At 42.3% G+C, this 18,339-nt stretch overlaps 1 protein-coding gene across 8 annotated transcripts in view; it reads left to right on the forward strand.

The window, feature by feature from the left end:
- camta1a (calmodulin binding transcription activator 1a) overlaps window positions 1-18,339 on the forward strand; it is a 383,457-nt gene that overhangs the window by 306,806 nt on the left and 58,312 nt on the right. For all 8 annotated transcript variants that reach the window (XM_061675293.1, XM_061675285.1, XM_061675310.1 and 5 more), the window contains one exon: window positions 4,987-5,058. In XM_061675293.1, the coding sequence (XP_061531277.1) occupies window positions 4,987-5,058 (72 nt within the window). The remainder of the gene's footprint in view (window positions 1-4,986; window positions 5,059-18,339) is intronic.

Genomic DNA, 18,339 nt, shown 5'->3' on the forward strand with positions numbered 1-18,339 from the left:
AGCAAAACAACATGTATTTGTTTTGATGTGTGCAAAAGCCCCTTAAATTTTACACCGACATGCACATGTGCCTGTATGTTTTATACGTGTGTGTAATTATGTTTTAATTACGTTCCCTGTGATTTGCTGTCATCTGTCACGACCGAAAGACAGCAAATGATAGCTTTGCTGCCATCACTTTGGCGCACAGGTGCTCAGCATGCAGAGAGCGGCAACACCAGTAAATAATGTGTCTTGAATTACTGATTAGTTTGATGGTCTTTGCATGTAGGCGTGCTCACGCTCACAAAAAGTGTCCTGGTCTGTTGTGATTGTCTCTTCAACTGCACATAAGGGCGTGTGTGCACGCGTGCAAGAGCATGTCTGCACTTGGGCGCACGCTTCTAAACGCGTGGGTGCAATTCTGTCAGAACTCGTTGCCAAATTCTACTTGTGTGCGTGTGTGGGTTGGTGGAAGTGTGGCTGGAGGCTGAAGGTGCACAAGCTTATGTTTGCGTGCAAATGTGTTTGATACTGACTGTATATCGTCACAGGCAGGTGCAACAGTTATGTTTTAAGGTGCTTGTTTTTTCCTTCACCGTTTCTTCATGTGTTTGAGAAATTGAGTCAACAGAGGGAAAAGACAGCAGCCTTGGGGCTAATTTATTCACTCCCCAGCCGAGTCATAGACAAGCATTGCCCCGGCTTCCGTCAGTTGTGAGGAGCATGCCACAGCCTCGTCCAACTGCATGCCGGCGCGCCGCAGCCCACTCTCAGCGGGCCAAGTGCTCTCGGCAAGAACAGCATCAGCCATGATGCATCAATAAACTCTTAATATTCACAATTTACAAAGACAACAATTCTTTTTTTTCCTCAGCAGATGCTGCCCACAGTAAATGTGCAGAAAGCATACAAAAATAATGCACTGTAGTTAGTCGAAAACAGACGTACATTATATTGCCAGAAGTAATCACTCACTTGCCTTGAATTGCTTATGAATTGAAGTGGCATCCCCTTCTTAATCTATAAAGTCTAATATGACGTCACTCCACTCTTTGCCTGACCTGCGCAGAGTCCTGACCTCCCCCCAAAAAAACACATTTGGGATGAATTATAGAGCAGGGACTGAGAGAAAAGGCGTTCTCATCCAATATCAGTGTGTCACCTACCAAATGCTTTTGTGGAAGAATGGTGAAAAATTCCCATCAATACACACCTAAACCTTGTGGAAAGCCTTCCCAGAAGAATTAAAGCTGCAAAGGGTGGACCGACTTCATAATTCAACTCTATGGTTTACGAAAGTGATGTCACTTAAGTTCACTTGTGAGACAAGATAGGTGAGCAATACTTTTGGCAGGATAGTGTATTTAGTGGGTTTCTTGATACGTTTTCATATTTTCAATCATTAATTTTAGGAAATGAATGTTCCAACACGTCACTCTAACTACAGTACTTTTCTGGCAAAATATAGTGTTCTAATGCAAAATGTCGATTTTTTTTTTCCCGTCTTGTATGTCTGCTATGTTTGTGAAGTACGTTGCCACCAAAACTGTAGGAGGTTTTCTATTCACCTGTGCTGATATGTATGTTGTATATTGTTAATATTAAACTTTTAAACTTGTTAATTTTAAACTCTTAAACTTGTTAATATTAAACTATTAAACTTCATAGCATGCAGATAGCAGGTGTAATTGTGTGAATTAATGAGACATTACAGTGGCTACACTGTGGGAGTGGGAGGACGTGTCTGCTCGTTGCCAGCTTGTAGTAATGGATGGCAGGACTATAGGAGTGGGAGGAGGCTCACAGAGTAGAGCAAAAAGTAAGAGCAGGAGGAATTCTGCGTTATACACAGCTTGGCAGTTAATTGAAATCAATACCAAAAGATGTGAAAATGAAACAATGGAGGTCCATGTATGTGCAAATGAGTTGAACACGTGTATAATGTGTTTGTTTTGTAAGCCTGTAATGTGTCTCTCACTTTGTGCCCAATGTTTGTGGCTGTGCAGTGCTACTCTAGAATAATTAATCAGGCGGTTTGATGTTGCCAAACAAGTGGTTATACACACTGGCTTACTCTGCAGGCCTTGCTCTTCTCTTCTCTGTTTTTGTTTTTGTTTTTTTTTAGGTTCAACAAGATGAGACAACACACTCAGAGGTGCCTATTTATCACCTGCTCTAAGCTTTGTTTCCCCAACATCCACAGCTCCTAACACACCGTCCAACTCATTGCTTCTACCTCCGACTGCTGCTTATCCACAGTCTGCCGGGAAAACCTGCCTGCGCTTATGTAGCAACTACCGCTGCTTAATGAGTCTCAGTATCAGTGTGGTGCCAGTGCAAGGTGTCAGTACTACTTTGTGTGGAGGGAATGTGCACTCATATGTTCAGCAGAATTGTGGAAAATTCCTTCGTTGTTGCCTTGCTGTGTGCATACAGTAGATAGCGGGCTCATCTTTTTTGAGCGAAGTCATCTCCAGAAAAGGTGAGTCACTGTCGCTCACAGCGTGTTTCATTGTATATATCTGCAAAGAAATTTGAATTTTGCCCTCAAAAGCCCGTTGTCGTTTTTGTTGTTTTATACAACCCCAATTACAATGAAGTTGGGGCGTTGTTTTAAACATAAATAAAAACTGAATACAATGATTTGCAAATCATGTTCAATCTAAATTTAATTGAATACAAAGGCAAGATATTTAATGTTCAAACTGATCCCTAAATTCCTTGCAATTGTACATTGAGGAACATTGTCTTTAAACTGTTCGACTATTTTCTCACACGCTTGTTCACAAAGAGGTGAACCTCGCCCCATCTCTGCTTGTGAATGACTGAGCAATTCAGGGAAGCTCCTTTTATAGCCAGTCATGGCACCCACCTGTTCCCAATTAGCCTGTTCACCTGTGGGATGTTCCAAACAGGTGTTTGATGAGCATTCCTCAACCTTCTCAGTCTTCTTTGCCACCTGCCTGAACTTTTTGAGAATGTGTTGCAGCCATAAAATTCTTAGTTATGATTATTTGCTAAAAACAATAAAGTTGATCAGTTTGAACATTAAATAACTTGTCTTTGTAGTGTATTCAATTAAATATAGGTTGAACATGATTTGCCAATCATTGTATTTTGTTTTTATTTATGTTTAACACAACGTCCCAACTTCATTGGAATTGGGGTTGTGGTTTGAGGTGTCACAAAAGCAAAACAAACTGTTCAAAAAATTTTGTTTTTGGTGAAATCAACCCATGTTCTACCACTGGTGACTAAACAATGGAAAAAGAAAGAAATGAAACAAGAGTCCACTCTTTCTTTTGGTTGGTGTGGTGCTTATATTGTCAGAAGACACAATATTCTGAGGGTCCATCCATCCATCCATCCATTTTCTACCGCTTATCCGAGGTCGGGTTGCGGGAGCAGTAACTTTAGCAGGGACTTCCCTTTCCCTAGCCACTTCATCCATCTCTTCCGGGGGGATCCTGAGGCGTTCCCAGGCGAGCCAAAGGATGTAGTTTCTCCAGCGTGTCCTGGGTCGTCCCCGCGGTCTCCTCCCGGTGGGAAATGCCCGGAACACATCACCAGGGAGGGTCTTAATTGAAAATGGTCTTCGATGGCTGGCAATATGGGGAACTTTGAAAACAACTGGCAGTGAATGAATTAATATAAGCTCCCTCATAGATGCCTCGTGTGAACTTCATTTTCCATCCATCTTTTACATTGTGTGCATCCTCCGTAGGTGATGAGAGCACACAGTTTGGTGTGTGCATTTAGTTATACCATTGTCATTGGCACCATCTCAGATGAATTTTAATGGCTGGCATTTGTATTAATGGCATAGAAAGCCGTTCCAGTCAACACATATTGCTTTTCATTAGATTTTGATTGCTCGGTAAACATCAACAAATGTTTGAACCTGTGCCTGTACTCCCAAGTTGTCACTTAATTTTTTTCCAGTGGACCAACATGAAACTCGCTTCACTTTACATGTTTAATCTGTCTTTAAGAACTAAGCTTCCTGTTCCATCAACCATCCATTTTCTGAGCCACTTCTCCTCACTAGGGTCGCGGGCGTTCTGGAGCCTATCCCAGCTGTCATTGGGCAGGAGACGGGGTACACCCTGAACTGGTTGCCAGCCAATCACAGGGCACATACAAACAAACAACCATTCGCACTCACATTCATACCTACGGGCAATTTAGAGTTGTCAATTAACCTACCATGCATGTTTTTGGGATGTGGGAGGAAAACCCACCCAGGCACGGAGAGAACATGCAAACTCCATACAGACGGGGCCGGGGATTGAACCCCGGTGCTTCCTGTTCCTCTCCTTTAAAACAAAAAAAACAAAAAAAACGATATTACAGAAGGTCCCTGAATGCTGTAGATTCTGTTTGCCGTCACAAACAAGCCAGTGCAGGGTAGCCATCCCTCTGGGTCACCTGGGAGCCAGGGTCAAGGGTCTGCCTGAGAAGAATGGAGCATGTCAAAGGACTGGGAGGTGGATAACGGTGTCTTTGCTCTGGTTTCTAGCTGTATTTGCCTCTGTTGAAAAATGTCTCCTAGCCCCTCTGCCAGATATGGGGAGGCGTTATCAACCCTGCCTCGCTCACTCCACAGTAACGAGCCCCCAGGCACAGTATTATCTGTTTACGATAAGGATATTAATAACACTGTAGTTTAGTTATGTGTTTGGGGTGCCCCGCGGGGTGACGACATAAGGAGGGCCTTAATCATCCTGTCAGGGCCTCTCTCCAAGCAGGACAGGATACGAGTGGATTGCAGGGAAGGAAGGAGTCACATGGTGGGACAGTGTGGAGTTATTCACTAGTTAACTCCATCCTGCTTCTTCTTCCAGGTCACCAACAACAATAGATTGACCATCTGCCTTCAAGTCCGTCTGTATTAGGAGAAGGGAACCCTGGGGTTCAAAGTGGGGTTAGCCTATTATTTGTTAGTGTGACGGCCTTTCTCCTGCCTGTCTGTCTGACACCAACTCCTTTGTCGCCTTCTTTCAGTGTCTATACGGCTGCTACGTCCACTCGTCCATCATCCCCACCTTCCACCGTAGGTGCTACTGGCTGCTTCAGGTAAGAGCTCCTCTTTCCCACTCCCATCTTTGAACCCGAATGATGCGTGGTATCAGTGTCCATTTAACCTCAGCATTTGTCTTTGTCAGCCTTTTACTTCCTCCCCTCGCTTCACTTCCCAGTCTCCATTCACTTATCTTCCTAGCCATTCTCTTCCCTGATGGTATTGCACGTACACACCATCCAGTGTGGGATGACTCTCAGTCTGCTAAAAGGTCTGCCATCACCCATGTCTAACTGTGTTCGTAAAATATGATGGAAGAGGTTCCCTGGCTATCTGTTTACTGGCTCCTCAACCACATTGTTTAGATATATCTTTCCATGTCTATATATTGCATACATTATTGGGATGAATAGGGCGTAACTTTTCCTCAAAGTGTGCGGCACATCACCAACGCTTCTTTTGTACTCAACAAACCATGATGAGCAATCCATGAAGGTGTGTCTAAGCGTGATTGATATAGATCAGTTTGAATGGATTCTTTACAGAACAGCAATCAGGGAAACATGTTAGACATCTCGCCCGATCCAACTATGAGACATAAGCACAGTTCAGTTGAAGCTACACCTGACATAAGGAACTTGTAAGATATTGTACATGTCCTCCTACTCCTGGAGGACACTAACTTCACCTCTGCTTCCTCACACGGCTCTTTACATGACTCACAGTCCTCTTTCCCACCAGCATCTTCTGTTGGCCAACAAGTACATTTACATCCAATAATTGTTCAAGGTTCATTGGCCGCCTGGAGCGCAAAGCTATGAAAGATCCCCATCATTCAATCCACATGCAGATACTGACATTCAGAACCAATGTGTCAGACTGTCAGGTCTTCGCCCTGTCGCTTTTTCCACCCTTCTCCGGTCTCTGCCTTAACCCTCCCTCTTCAACTCCCTGTGTACCATTAGCTGCGTCCATATGTGATTTGCAGGCAGTAGTCTGTCAACAGGCGGGCAGAAAGGAGACTGGAACTCCCAAAGCGGTGAATCGGAAAGGTCACCAGTGAGTGAAAAATGCAAATATCCAACCATCCAGCGGCCAGAGTCACAGAGAGGCATGGATGAAAATATATTCCATTGCACAGCACAGTCAGGGAGGGTACACAGAGGACAGAGGGCAATGCATGTGAATGCAGTGAGTTGGACGCCACTTTTAAAAAGTTTTAAAATAACTCAGATGGCCACATAGATGTAAAGCAATAAAAACAAACAGTGAAACCGTGCGTCAATGTGGATTGAACAGTGTTTTTACAGTATTTTTGGAATAGGAAACAAAGAATGAAGTTAGTGGAAGGTGTTTCAGCCAGAGAGCTTGTGGGTGCATGCCTCTTTATCCACTCCTTATTGAGTGGGCCAGGTAAAGAGTGGGTAATGAGCCCAGGGACACAAGTGCAGAGCTGCAATGGTGGTCTTCTCTCACTTGTTTTATTTTATTTTGTGCTTTTCACCTCCCAGTTTGCTCAATCCCATAGCTCTCACCTCTGCGCGGCATCAGACACTTGAGTTTAAAATGTCTGCATCGACATTTGACACGTCTAAAGCGTCATCAGTTGTCACGGCAGTTATGAGAAGTTGCAAACAATCAGTTATATTTGAGTTAATAGGGCTCGATGTTGTAATGACACATGCGTCTTGAAAGCACCACACTCTCATCCATCAGAATGAATTACTTGATACTTGCAGGCATTATTGACCTTTTTTGTAAACGGTACACATTCACAAACATTACCTCTAAAGAAATGGTAAATGAAGATGAAATTATGTATTATAATCTACTAAATTAGCTATTTCAAAGCCATATTAGTCAATTAATAGCGCACCTTTCTTGTTACTTATCTTGTTCCCTTTGCGTCCATGAAAATATATTATAAGACTTGAAATGAAATAATCGCCCTTTTATCAGTCAAGTATCTATTTCGGTTTTGTGAGTTACACACAGTCTCGCACAATTATGGCAGAAATCATTATTGCAATTGAAAACTGCTCTCATGTGGACCAAAGCATGTGTTATCGCAAAATGAGTCTCCTTACACTGCACTGAAGTGAGGTATCATAATTATTATTGTGGCATTTCTGCGATGTAGCACGTAGTAAGTCGACTGCAATGGAAAAGCCAGTGGAAAAAACTTTGAAGGCATACCTGGATGAATTGTGATGACACATACGCGAGCGCCCATTGACACAAGGAACCATGCCGGTGACACTGATTGATTCCCTCGCCTCATGTGTCCCTCTTTTGTTTCGAGCTAATCGAACGTAATTCCACACTTGCACCTCTCCATCAAATAAGACAGCAGCGTTGGCGCTGGCTGGCGGGGGCACAGAGGTGGGGATAATTATGATATTAATATGGAGGGGGTCTGAGGGGAAACTTCATTTGTCCTGCTGCCTGCCTCTGACTCAGAGAGGGGTCAATAGCTTCTCCTGCCTTTCCCACTTTAGAGAGGAGAGAGGGATGAGATAATGAAATGACTTCCAAGGCAGGAGGGAGCGCTGACGACCTTGTTTCTTTCCAGCTATCGCTTCCTCCCTCGTACCTTTCTCAGCTCAGGCCACCGTTCTCCTGTCTCTCATGAATACATTATTAATATCAGTATTCACCACAATTCCATGACATTATTCCCCGTTACTATAATGACTTTGGAACCACTTGAACCAGTGTTATGTCGAGAAATTAGTCCTCACCGTTGTCCCTGTGATCGTTCCAGCACTATTAGACAGTATTCAGTCTTTTAATTTATATATTAACTCAAAGGTCACTTAATTGGAAAGGAAGCAGGATAACTGATGGAAGCTTGACAGTGAGGACTATCCACGGGGCTGAAGTTCTCCTTTTTATTGTCTTTCATGATTTATTTATTATTGCTTCACCTTGCCAATCAAGATCACGCAACTACCAGAGTCTGTACGCCTCTCACGCTATCTTAAGATAATAGAAATGAGAAAAGTTTTATTGTGAGGCTCTATCACACGCTTATGAACAAGAAGGTTGTGGCAGCTCTGGGCCCGGTGCTGACATATTCTTTATATTTACAGGAATTCTGTATTCCTTCAGCTCAGTTTAGTTGTCGCCGCTCTGAGCAGTGGGAGACAAGTGCCGGACCGGCTCTGGTGATGTGTGATGACGAAGAAAGGCTGTCAGTTCCAGATTATTCACATCAAATATGTCCAAACGATGCAAGGCTTCATAATGAATATTTCACAGAGATAAATCATGGATGAGCCCCGGGACCCGTTGAGTTGATTTCACTGAGAGGGTTGCGAGGTAGAAAAACCTGGCAAGGTGTTGACTGGCTGTCTGCAACCTCTGGGCAAACGAGCACTAGAAACATAATTGCCTTTAGCGATGCAGGCTGTTGTTTGTATCAGATGGAAATGCACTTCAACGGAGAATGAGATCAGATCTACCAATATATCAATTTGACGCCAGTGCCTGACAGTATTGTTCTCTGCAGGATTGGCAGGGGAAAGAGAGTTGTACCTGTTTACAAAATCTACATGGCATTGACAAAAGTACTGGGTCACTCCACCTACGGGCACATGCAATGGATGAAGGAGTCCCTTTGCAGCTATAACTTTTCGGAGAAGACTTTCAACAAGATTATGGAGTGGCTTGTGTATTTTTATTTATCTGTTCTCCGTGTGTTGTCCTCTAAGTGCCTAACGATAGTGACCAAAGGGTGCTTTCGGCTACACAAATCTTGGTTCCATGAGAAGAACAACTGGTTTACTGGCACATTGTAGTTTTCGCTCCTCTGTCTCTGTTGCTCCGTTCATCTAGTGCAGCTAGTTGTGTGCAGTCACAGAAACACTGATCATCTCTGATATGACTTTTCCACCTCTCTGCTGAGCACTCTATGGCCCAAAGCACCAATGCTGACACTCCTGACCTCCAAACAAATTGAAGGTTACCCGGGTGCTTAATTAATAGCCCTTGCTCGAGCCCTTTCTCCAAAAACAATGAGCGAGGGGATGATGTGTTCCTCAGTACCTGCGACCTTTTCTCCACTCTCGTCACCAAGCCCACCAGCGCAGCCAATTATCACAAATCCCCCGCCGCATTTCTCTTGCCATTTTCACATTGCAACCAAAGAGGCGTGCGTGGCCCTATTCTGCCCCTTCTCAAACCAGCGTGAGCCTAGATGGAAAAGCAAAGGCCCAAAACAAGTATGGGATTCTTAAATAATTCAGTAATCCTGAAAGGTTAAGGCTCGGCCAGTAAGGCGAATTGACATTCATCTTGCTCCGCAATCTTGCAGCCCACTTTCTGAGGGAGTCACCATCGACTTGTTTACATTTTGTACTTTCCAACACTCTTATTGACGCCAATATTTTGCATCTCAGTCTACCATTTCTACTGTTATTTCAGTGGGCAGCTCAGAACAGTAAATTACTGATCCCGCTACTGCAAGCTCTTGCCGTGTAAACGTTCCCACCAAGTAATACACTTTAGTTCAGCTTGCCACAATACAGTTTTCAAACACCAATCACTGATCTTAATTGAGTTTCCTTTGCACAAAGAATAGGTGTACTGACTGTGTCAGCTACTTACCATAATTTCTTGTGTATAATGCGCTTTTTTTTTCTCCCAAAAAATTGTCAAAAGTCAATAGTGCGCATTATACATTGGTATAGTAAAAATTAAAAAGACTCACATTTTATAAATGTATGGCGCCATCTAGAGGTTATGAAAAAGCTGTACACTTTCATTCCAATATGCCATCGCCCCCTAGAAGTTATGAAAAAGTTGCACACTTTCATTCTAGTATGCCACCTAGAGGATATGAAAAAGGTATAGCCTACACTTTCATTCCAATATGACAGGGGTACGTATGACTGCATATATGTACAATTGTGCTCATAAATTTACATACCCAGGCAGAATTTGTGAAATATTATTTTTTTAAAAATTAAATACGACTGATGACTGAACAACAACCAACATTAATTTCTTTATGGTTATGTTTTGTTTAATGATAATGCTTTTCTCAAATGCTTGACAGTTTAATTTGAATCCCATTAAAATAAAATTAAATGTGTTTCGCCTGGTACTTCATGTTTTCTTTAAAGAATTGTACATATCTTACAAATTCTGCCTGGGTAATCAAACATATGAGCACAACAGTGTGTTTTCTCCTTTACTAAATAAAAGTAGGGCTGTGAATTTCAAAATAAGAGCAAGTAAATAAAAAGAAAGTATTATGTGTTCAAATAAAGTGCTTAGCTTCAGAATAATTCTATGAAAAAAACCTAACAAAATACAAATAATACTTCATGTTTTGATCGTATGGGCAGAAGCAAAATTATGCATTTTAAAAATGCATGATACATAGGTTGAAGAGTTTTCCAGAATTTTTAGGTCAACTTTGGAGGTGCGTATTATACATGGGTGCGGTAAATATTGTGACTTCATATTAAGGATTTTGTCTTCTTTCTTATTTATTAAGACAGGCTATGTTTGAGAAGAGGTGCATTTTGTTTATTTCCATACTAGATGTTGCACAGAAGTAACACTTCTTTGCAAGGCGATCTGCATAGTGTTAAAGTATACCTCAAACATTGGTTACCAACCAATATTGGCAATTTGAGGGAAAATATGACTAATGACTGAACAGGAACAATCTCATTTTTTCTCTGTCGCTATAACTTGTTCAATTATTGTGCAATTCTAAAATGCTGCATAGTGTAATTGCAAACTAATTTAATAATGTGTTTTGCCGAATCACTGCACATCTTTAAAATTCATTCAGGGTATATAATAAACTTATGAGCACAAATATGTATTTTTTTTCATCAATCCATGCCAGCGATGTATAGTGAAAGGCAGAACAACTAAATGCTCTTCTACTAGATGGCAAAAGGTTCACTAAAACTGTGTATCCACCTATTTCCATTAATACAACAGAATAATAGCTTCGTTTTCAACTAAACAGGCCCACATTTCACTCTCAGTAAGTACATTTGGGAGTAAATTTAGACCAGCTCATCGGTGACATTTTTGTTTAGTGGTGTTTTGTGAGGTTTTGTGTTTGTTTGTTTTTGGGGAGGAGGGGGGTAAAATGGGTGCCTTGATTTAATAAAGGTTGGGAAACACTGACCTAAAGTGTTAGAAGGTGTCAAAAAGCAATACTGGATGTGTAGTTACTATTTTTGCTACACATCTTGCACATTTGAAAGACCAAAATAAAAAGGCTGGGTTGTACAAACTTTGATCCTCGAAATTCTGTCATGTTCTTTTAATCAATGTGTAACCAGTCCGGTGTGTCTGTGTTCATTTCCTGTGTTTGTGTGTTCCAAAGCACAGGAGATCAGTGCCTCCATACTTGGTCCGTGTGCTCCTCAGTGCCAATCTTTGTGGCCCCTCTCATGTCAAAGCGCAGATTGCCCGTGTCACTGTGTAGGCTCGGGCGTGATGACAGAAGCGTGCAAGCGTCGCACGCTTCCTAGAGAACACTGGTCACAGCTAATGACCAGAACTGTCCGATTTGTCCTGTCCTGATTGCTCCTCTGAGCTCCAATTAGCTGTGGCTGAGGGCTGACAGTGTGGCCCGATCGCATGGATGTGTCATGCAGGGGAAGATAAGACGGCGGAGGGAGAGTGGTTATGAGGCAGGAAAGGGGGTCGAAAGCGCCGGCGAGTCAGGATGGAAGCTGCCACTCATTCATTCACTCTGCATTCAGTGTGCTATCGATCTCAATTTGCTTTTAACCACCGAGCTCTCCTCAACATACACGTCATCAGCTCTGATTGCAATTTATATAATTGGCAATTTTCATTGGGTGTTATATGGTCATATCCCTCAGTGGTGGAAGGATGAAGGTTTTAATTTCTATTTGTGCAAAAGATATCAGGTCAATTTGCCAGTGGAAGTGGATAGTGATGTCCCGGTTGAATCAGGGGTATTTAATTAAGAATAAAAACAGTGCAATCTGTTTCCCTATTTGTTAGTAACAATGTGTTCGTAATTACCTATTTAGCCTCATGTATATTTTCTCCTTTTTGGTCTTCCCTCCGATCTGTCTCTGCTACAGTGCCCCCCAGAATTTCATAGTGATCCCTTCATCTGCAAGTTTTATTTTCATCATCCTCGCTCAGCAGGGGGCAGTGGAGAAGTAACTACAAGGGCACGTCAAGCCTTCAGTGCCAAACCAGACATCTTTTATTGTCTTTTTTTTCTCATCTGGATAGATGTCATATTGAACACACATAGCCTTCAGTTTGTTGGCTTTGCTCTTTTTTTTCGTTTTGCTCCTGCATCTCAAAACCTAATGCAACCTCAGAAGACCCAAGATGTCAATTGTGGAGGTGGAGAGCAAAGCGCCAAATGTGGAACGCCAGGAGGAGCTCGGAGGGTGGGGGATTAGCAGCAGAAGATGATATCATTGGGTTTAGATGAGCGGGAGCAAATGAGTGGTGCAAATTACCAGACGTTAACGAGGTGCCTTGTAAATTACAGCAGCTGAGAGTGTGCATGTATCTGAATGGAACTCTGAAATGCACAGAAAGCATAACGCTTGCATTAACATTATTTGCACTATCATTATTTGCTTCTACGACCAAATGATTTAGGTTGTCTGATATTACGCTGAAAATCGTACTCTCCCACAGAAGCATCAGAGGATGTTTTCTTTGAAGTTGTGGAAGTCAGGAGTCAGCTTGTGCTCTCCCTGGACCATTCTCAGCACCATACAGTTCACAGAAGAACGAAGGGGTTTCCTTCTTATATATATATGTAATAAAAAGAGACTTTTTTCAGAGAAATGTGAATGAAGCTATTGCTCAGATTCTTTAATGTATCTCTTTGGTCATGTGCAGCAGAGTTTGTTGCAATTCGGCCAAAAGGAAGATGAAGAAGCGTCCCAAGGAGAGAGGAGGGAGATGGACAGAAGCAGTGATGAGGAAGGATGAGCATAGATTCCCTCCCTTCTTGTTGTCCTCTTTGGTCAGGAGCAACCAGGTGTGTGTGTGGGTGGGGAGGGTGGTGGGGGGGGGGGGATACCATATTGTCTCAGCCAGAAGCCCAGTACCAAGAGAATGGATTTCATTGACAGGATTCTAAATATTACATGACTTCTTGATGGCAATGTGCAGTCCGGGGCGCTGTCTGGCCTGGTATTAACCTGTCTGGATAAATCAGCCTTTTACACAACTTTTTCCCCCCACTGGCCAAAGTACTTCTCACTCCTCCCATCCGTCTTATTATGCCCGCTTCCTTTTTCTTCCTGTGATCGGTCTGCTTACATGGTTCTTGTGTACGCTCTCCGCCGCACCATGTGTGTAAGTGGAGTTACTCTTTCCTCCTCTGCCAAGGGCCCTAACGTCATATGCAGCCCGGCAGGTGACAAATAGTTTTTTAATTGCTTGCACCAGGAAAATCATTAGTCCCGACCCTTTCTGAGATGGGACCAAGCAGGACGTGTGTGCCATAATAATAGCCTCGGTCCCGTTCCCTGCTTCCAGCCTGCTATTTTTATAGAATGTGTTTAAGGGCCAGTCTCATTGTCACACTATACATCTTGCACACATCTACACGTCATATGCATACACAAAGAGTAGGCTAAATGGTCCAGGGATGCTTTTATGCACCTCAGAAAGAGAAGTGTTCTGGCCTCATGAGAGTTTTTTCCTCATTGCTCTTGCTAGTCCCAGCCAAGATGAGTGAGCTATTTCACTGTGTGTTTTTCTTTGAGTGTACCTCACATTCATCGTGTGTGTGTTTTTTCTGCATTAGTACAGCAATTCACCGTCAGATGAAGCCGTCCAGTTTATGGAACAACCTGCAAACACCAGCTGCTTTTGGTTCGTTTTTTGCTTAGCGGTGAGATATTGTATTGATTTTCTCTCCTCAGTGCCCTTGCCATCCCTGTGTAGGTATCCACCAGCAGCCATTTACAGAGGGGACAGCAAGTAGAGGAGCATGTAGTGTAAACGTGGCGATAGTGACCCCAGTCGTTCAAACAGAAAGTCGGCAGCTAGACGTCAGAGAGTAATTGTTTTTTGGTGTTTTTTTTTTTTTTTCATATGTTTGTTATCATACACACTCACCAGCCGTACCGTGACATCCAACACAAGACCTGCGGTATTCATGTAACACTCTGGTTATTATAGTATTTGTCGTCTACAGTGGTGTAGAATTGCACTGCATCTTCCTGAGAGCTGGTTCCTGTATTTTACCACTCACAGCTAAATATGACGCCTCTTGGGATGATGCAATGCAGTTCTGCACCAAAGTACAACCACGCTACTGCATCTTGTTAAATTACTGCATATAATAAAACGGAACATGTTATGTGTCTCTTGGCTCATTCTGTTGTTTGTGGGATTCTGCGGCTTCATAGGTGGAATTGTGTGTCTTAGTGAACAATAGAAAAGTGTTGTTGATGGCCCTTTTTGTTTGTTGTTTTTTTCCCCCAATTTTTTCCCCCCACCCCCCCGTCCCCCCGCACCTCTCTATTCTCCTTTTCCTTTAATGCCACTGTAAAATTAAGTGCAGAAACATCTCCATTGCCCTGCAGCAGTTCAAGCGTTTCGAGTCTTATTACACAAAATATTTCATACATATATTACATTGCTAAATAATCATATTAAGTTTTGTATGGAGACATTAGTATGCGAGCCCTTTTTGTGAATTCAAGTATGACACTAATAAAATGTTCCAGCATGGCAACTGAAATAAACCCTCCAGACTGTCAGTGTTATTCAGTTTAAATGCCTACTTTGGTAAAGAATGAATATTCGACAGCCTCTGCAGTGATCTGTTGTTTAAGAAGTTATTGTCAGAGTCCTCCAAGAGAATGGAGTGGCAACCCACATCAGTTGAGTCATGATCCTAAGAGTTCCAAAACGCCACTTGTCTATGAATGTTTGACTCCAGTCCGGCCGAGACTGGCAGCGCTGAGCCAGGGAAGACCTCATCTCTTTCCAGAATTATCCCTTTAGATTTGTTCGACTAAGTAGTGCCATGGTGTTGATGTTAGAGAGGCTTGGAGTGGCAAGCGCGGCAGCGGTGCAGCGTATGTGAGGCTCGCCTGAGCCAATGGGGCTTGGCACGGAGCTGTAGCATATGTTCGTGACCAGGCTTCCTCTTTTCCTCTCCCATCTCACTCTCTCTCTCCACCTCACTCTTGATAACCCTCAATTTCCCAACAACCTTCTTCTCCTTTTCGTCCCCTTCTTTTTCGGCCTGGGCCAGAGATCAAAGTGTACTGGTGTCCTCTGAGGAAAGCCCACCTTGTGTGAAAGACACTCGTGTTCATGCTCCTTTGTCATTTTGTCATCTGGCACGGGATGAGAGAATATTCAAAGCAGCAGGTTGTATGTTGTGGCTGTGAGGTGTTCTCAACATCATTTTTTTTCTTCATTCATTTATGTCTTTCCAACATTTGGACGCGAGCACCTTGGCCTGTCCCTGGCCCACATTAACTCTGGCTGGTGTCCAAACATATCCCAAATATGAAATGTCCCTCTATGCAAACTACCCTTCTGGTGTCTAGCAAATGGTTAACTGTGTCCCACATAGCCCGATCCAGCTGTTCCAGGCTTTCACACCACCTCTCTCACTTCCTGCTCTTCTTCCCTGCCTCTTGGACCAGTAAATGCCCGCTCATTTGCAAGTTAGATAAATCCTTTGAATGTATTATTGATGCAAACAAATTAGCCTGTAGGCCCTAGACAATACCTAATGGAGCCTTGGCTTACGGGTGAGGTAGTTTCCAGCGAGGGCACTGTCGGTGTTCCATGATTGATGCCTGCTCCTCTGCCCTGTAATTATTTCTCCTACAAATTATTCTGCTCTTCTGATGCAGTTTGGGATTTAAAGTTAATGCTGTCTCTATGATTCCAACCCAGCCATATTCATTAGTTTATTAAAGAAATAAAAGACAGGCAATTAGATAACTAGGATGAAGCCCCTGAAATGAGGGGAGGTGTCATTATTCAAGTTTATGCATGCTGTTCTTAATTCGCCTGGGTTTATGTTGATTTTTTTAGGATGTTCTGTTATCTTGCTCCATGCAGACACATGCACTCGTTTTCTTCAATTACTGTGTTTATGTGGGGACCAATAAATCGGAATAAACCTGATTAGGACAATAGTAAGTAAAACACTGTCATGAAAACATGTTTTATTTAGGACCTTGTCAACTTCAATATTTGTTATTACAGTAAATAAAGGTAAAATGAGTTTTACATTCTCCCAGGTTTAATTGCGGCTAGTCAATTAAGCTTCAATATGATGGAATGCAGAAGAGAACATCAGCCAATTGTTGTGATGTTTTAAGACAAATGATGATAACTTGTCTGAAATCGTCACATTTTATACACATAAACAGAATTATATGGATTAACCTAAAAAAAATTTTTTTAAAACTGTAAACATCATAACCCCAACATGGTTTTATTCAAAATAAGGTCAGTAGATGTCAATATATCTTTGTTTACTGCAAAAGGCTAATGTCCATTCCCAAGTATGCATGGAAACATGGTGCCTCTGTCACAAACTAGACGAAGGCATTCATACAAAGTTGCGATCCACGCAAGTACGCAAAAGCGCGGTATAGGTCGTAAAACCAGAAGAAATCGTGCAGCACGTGGAGATGAGAGGAAAGAGGACGACTGTTCTGTCCTGGTTGATCAGGACCCTTCATTGATCAGACAAGGGAGGGCGAGGAAAGGCCATTTCTCTGGTGTCTTTGACTTCTTCTCCTGTGAGCTGCACGGTCATCAAATGCATCAAAGGCTTTTGTCTGTCTATAATGTAGACCTCATATGCATACACACAAATACATGACTTAATGTATGCGCAAACACACATGCATATGTTATGTAAACAGGACATCCACTTCCCCGTTCATTCTTTTTGTCAGAGTGCCGCTGAATAGACTTTGTCATCGGTGATAGAAGTCATTTTACATACATTAGGCAGGATGTTACAATTAAACGTTTCTCTGCAACTGAAACTGTGAAGGTTTACCATAATCCCGCCGAACATTGCATGGTTTTCCTATGAAATGACCCAAGTCATGTGACTGTGAATATTCTGGTTTGAATGTAACAAGAACACTCCATGCTGGTAGTCAATCATGTGCACAGCTGTGTAGAGGAGCGAATAACAAAAGTTCTGAATGAGTCATCCAAACTTCGTCACACACCAGACTGGCTTGAAAGATGTACGGTTGTCAAGAAAAACAAATCAAACACAACACTTTCCTCCTTGCCGATTAGCATTTTCGTGCTGTTGTATGTATATTACAAGGTACCACTGTTATCATTATTGCATTATGCCTGGCAATCTCACTCCGAGCACGAACCCGCTTTCCCCTTGCCTCTCCAACCAACTGGTTGAGGCAGATTGTCACTCCAATTCTCCTAAGCACCCCTTCCCGTTCCACCCAAAAATAACACAAACTTATTGATGTTTTCTTGTTTTTTCATACAGCGGGGTTTACATGCAGACTTTTTTGTCATTCCGATTGAAGATCTTTAATCAAACATTTACACGTGCCGTGATCTATTCCAATCCTGCATATACAGTATACACACGTTTACACGATATGGCGAATAATTTTCTGACAGAATAAGTAAGGAAGCAATCTTGTCATTGTAGGTTTTTATTACAAGAAAGAAAGAAAGAAATATGTGCAAAGAGAAGAAAAGGTACAAGTCATCACGAGTTGTTACCCCTTACTGAATCCCAACCAAAACATCACCTTCATTATACAGAAGTGAGAGAGACAGAGAAGAAAAGGAAAAAAAGAAAAGAAATGCACCCCTCTCATTCCCACAACATTCTCACACCATTAGCCTGGTCCAGTTGCACTCCAACTTATCTTTATGGGAATGGGTGGATCCAGAGGATGAGAAAGGAAGAGAAAAACAGGGCGTAGTCAAAACATGGCCGGGACACACAAAAGTACTGTGCTGACTAAGAGTGATGTGAAGGTTATATAAAACTAATAGAACTAATATTTGGTAAATATGAAACATACATTTTCCAAATCACATTATATGGCACGAAATTTGATACCCAAGGTCCCAGATTAGCCCAATAAATCTCAAGATAAGAAAATAAGATAAAATTAAACAAGATAAAAAGATAAAAATACTTATTTGCAGTCACTAGTATGCAAAGAGTGTTAAGGATTTAGTCGTTAGGCTATATGGGTTCAGGTCCAGAGTTGTGCTAATGCATTCTGTCCACTGAAACACCTCCTCACATACACACACAATCCTTGTGCTTGCTTTTCAGCTGACTCCAAGCTTTGTCAATCTTGTTTTCCTTT

Source organism: Phycodurus eques, chromosome 1 (genome assembly GCF_024500275.1).
Source record: "Phycodurus eques isolate BA_2022a chromosome 1, UOR_Pequ_1.1, whole genome shotgun sequence".
In the NCBI taxonomy this organism is placed as follows: Eukaryota; Metazoa; Chordata; class Actinopteri; order Syngnathiformes; family Syngnathidae; genus Phycodurus; species Phycodurus eques.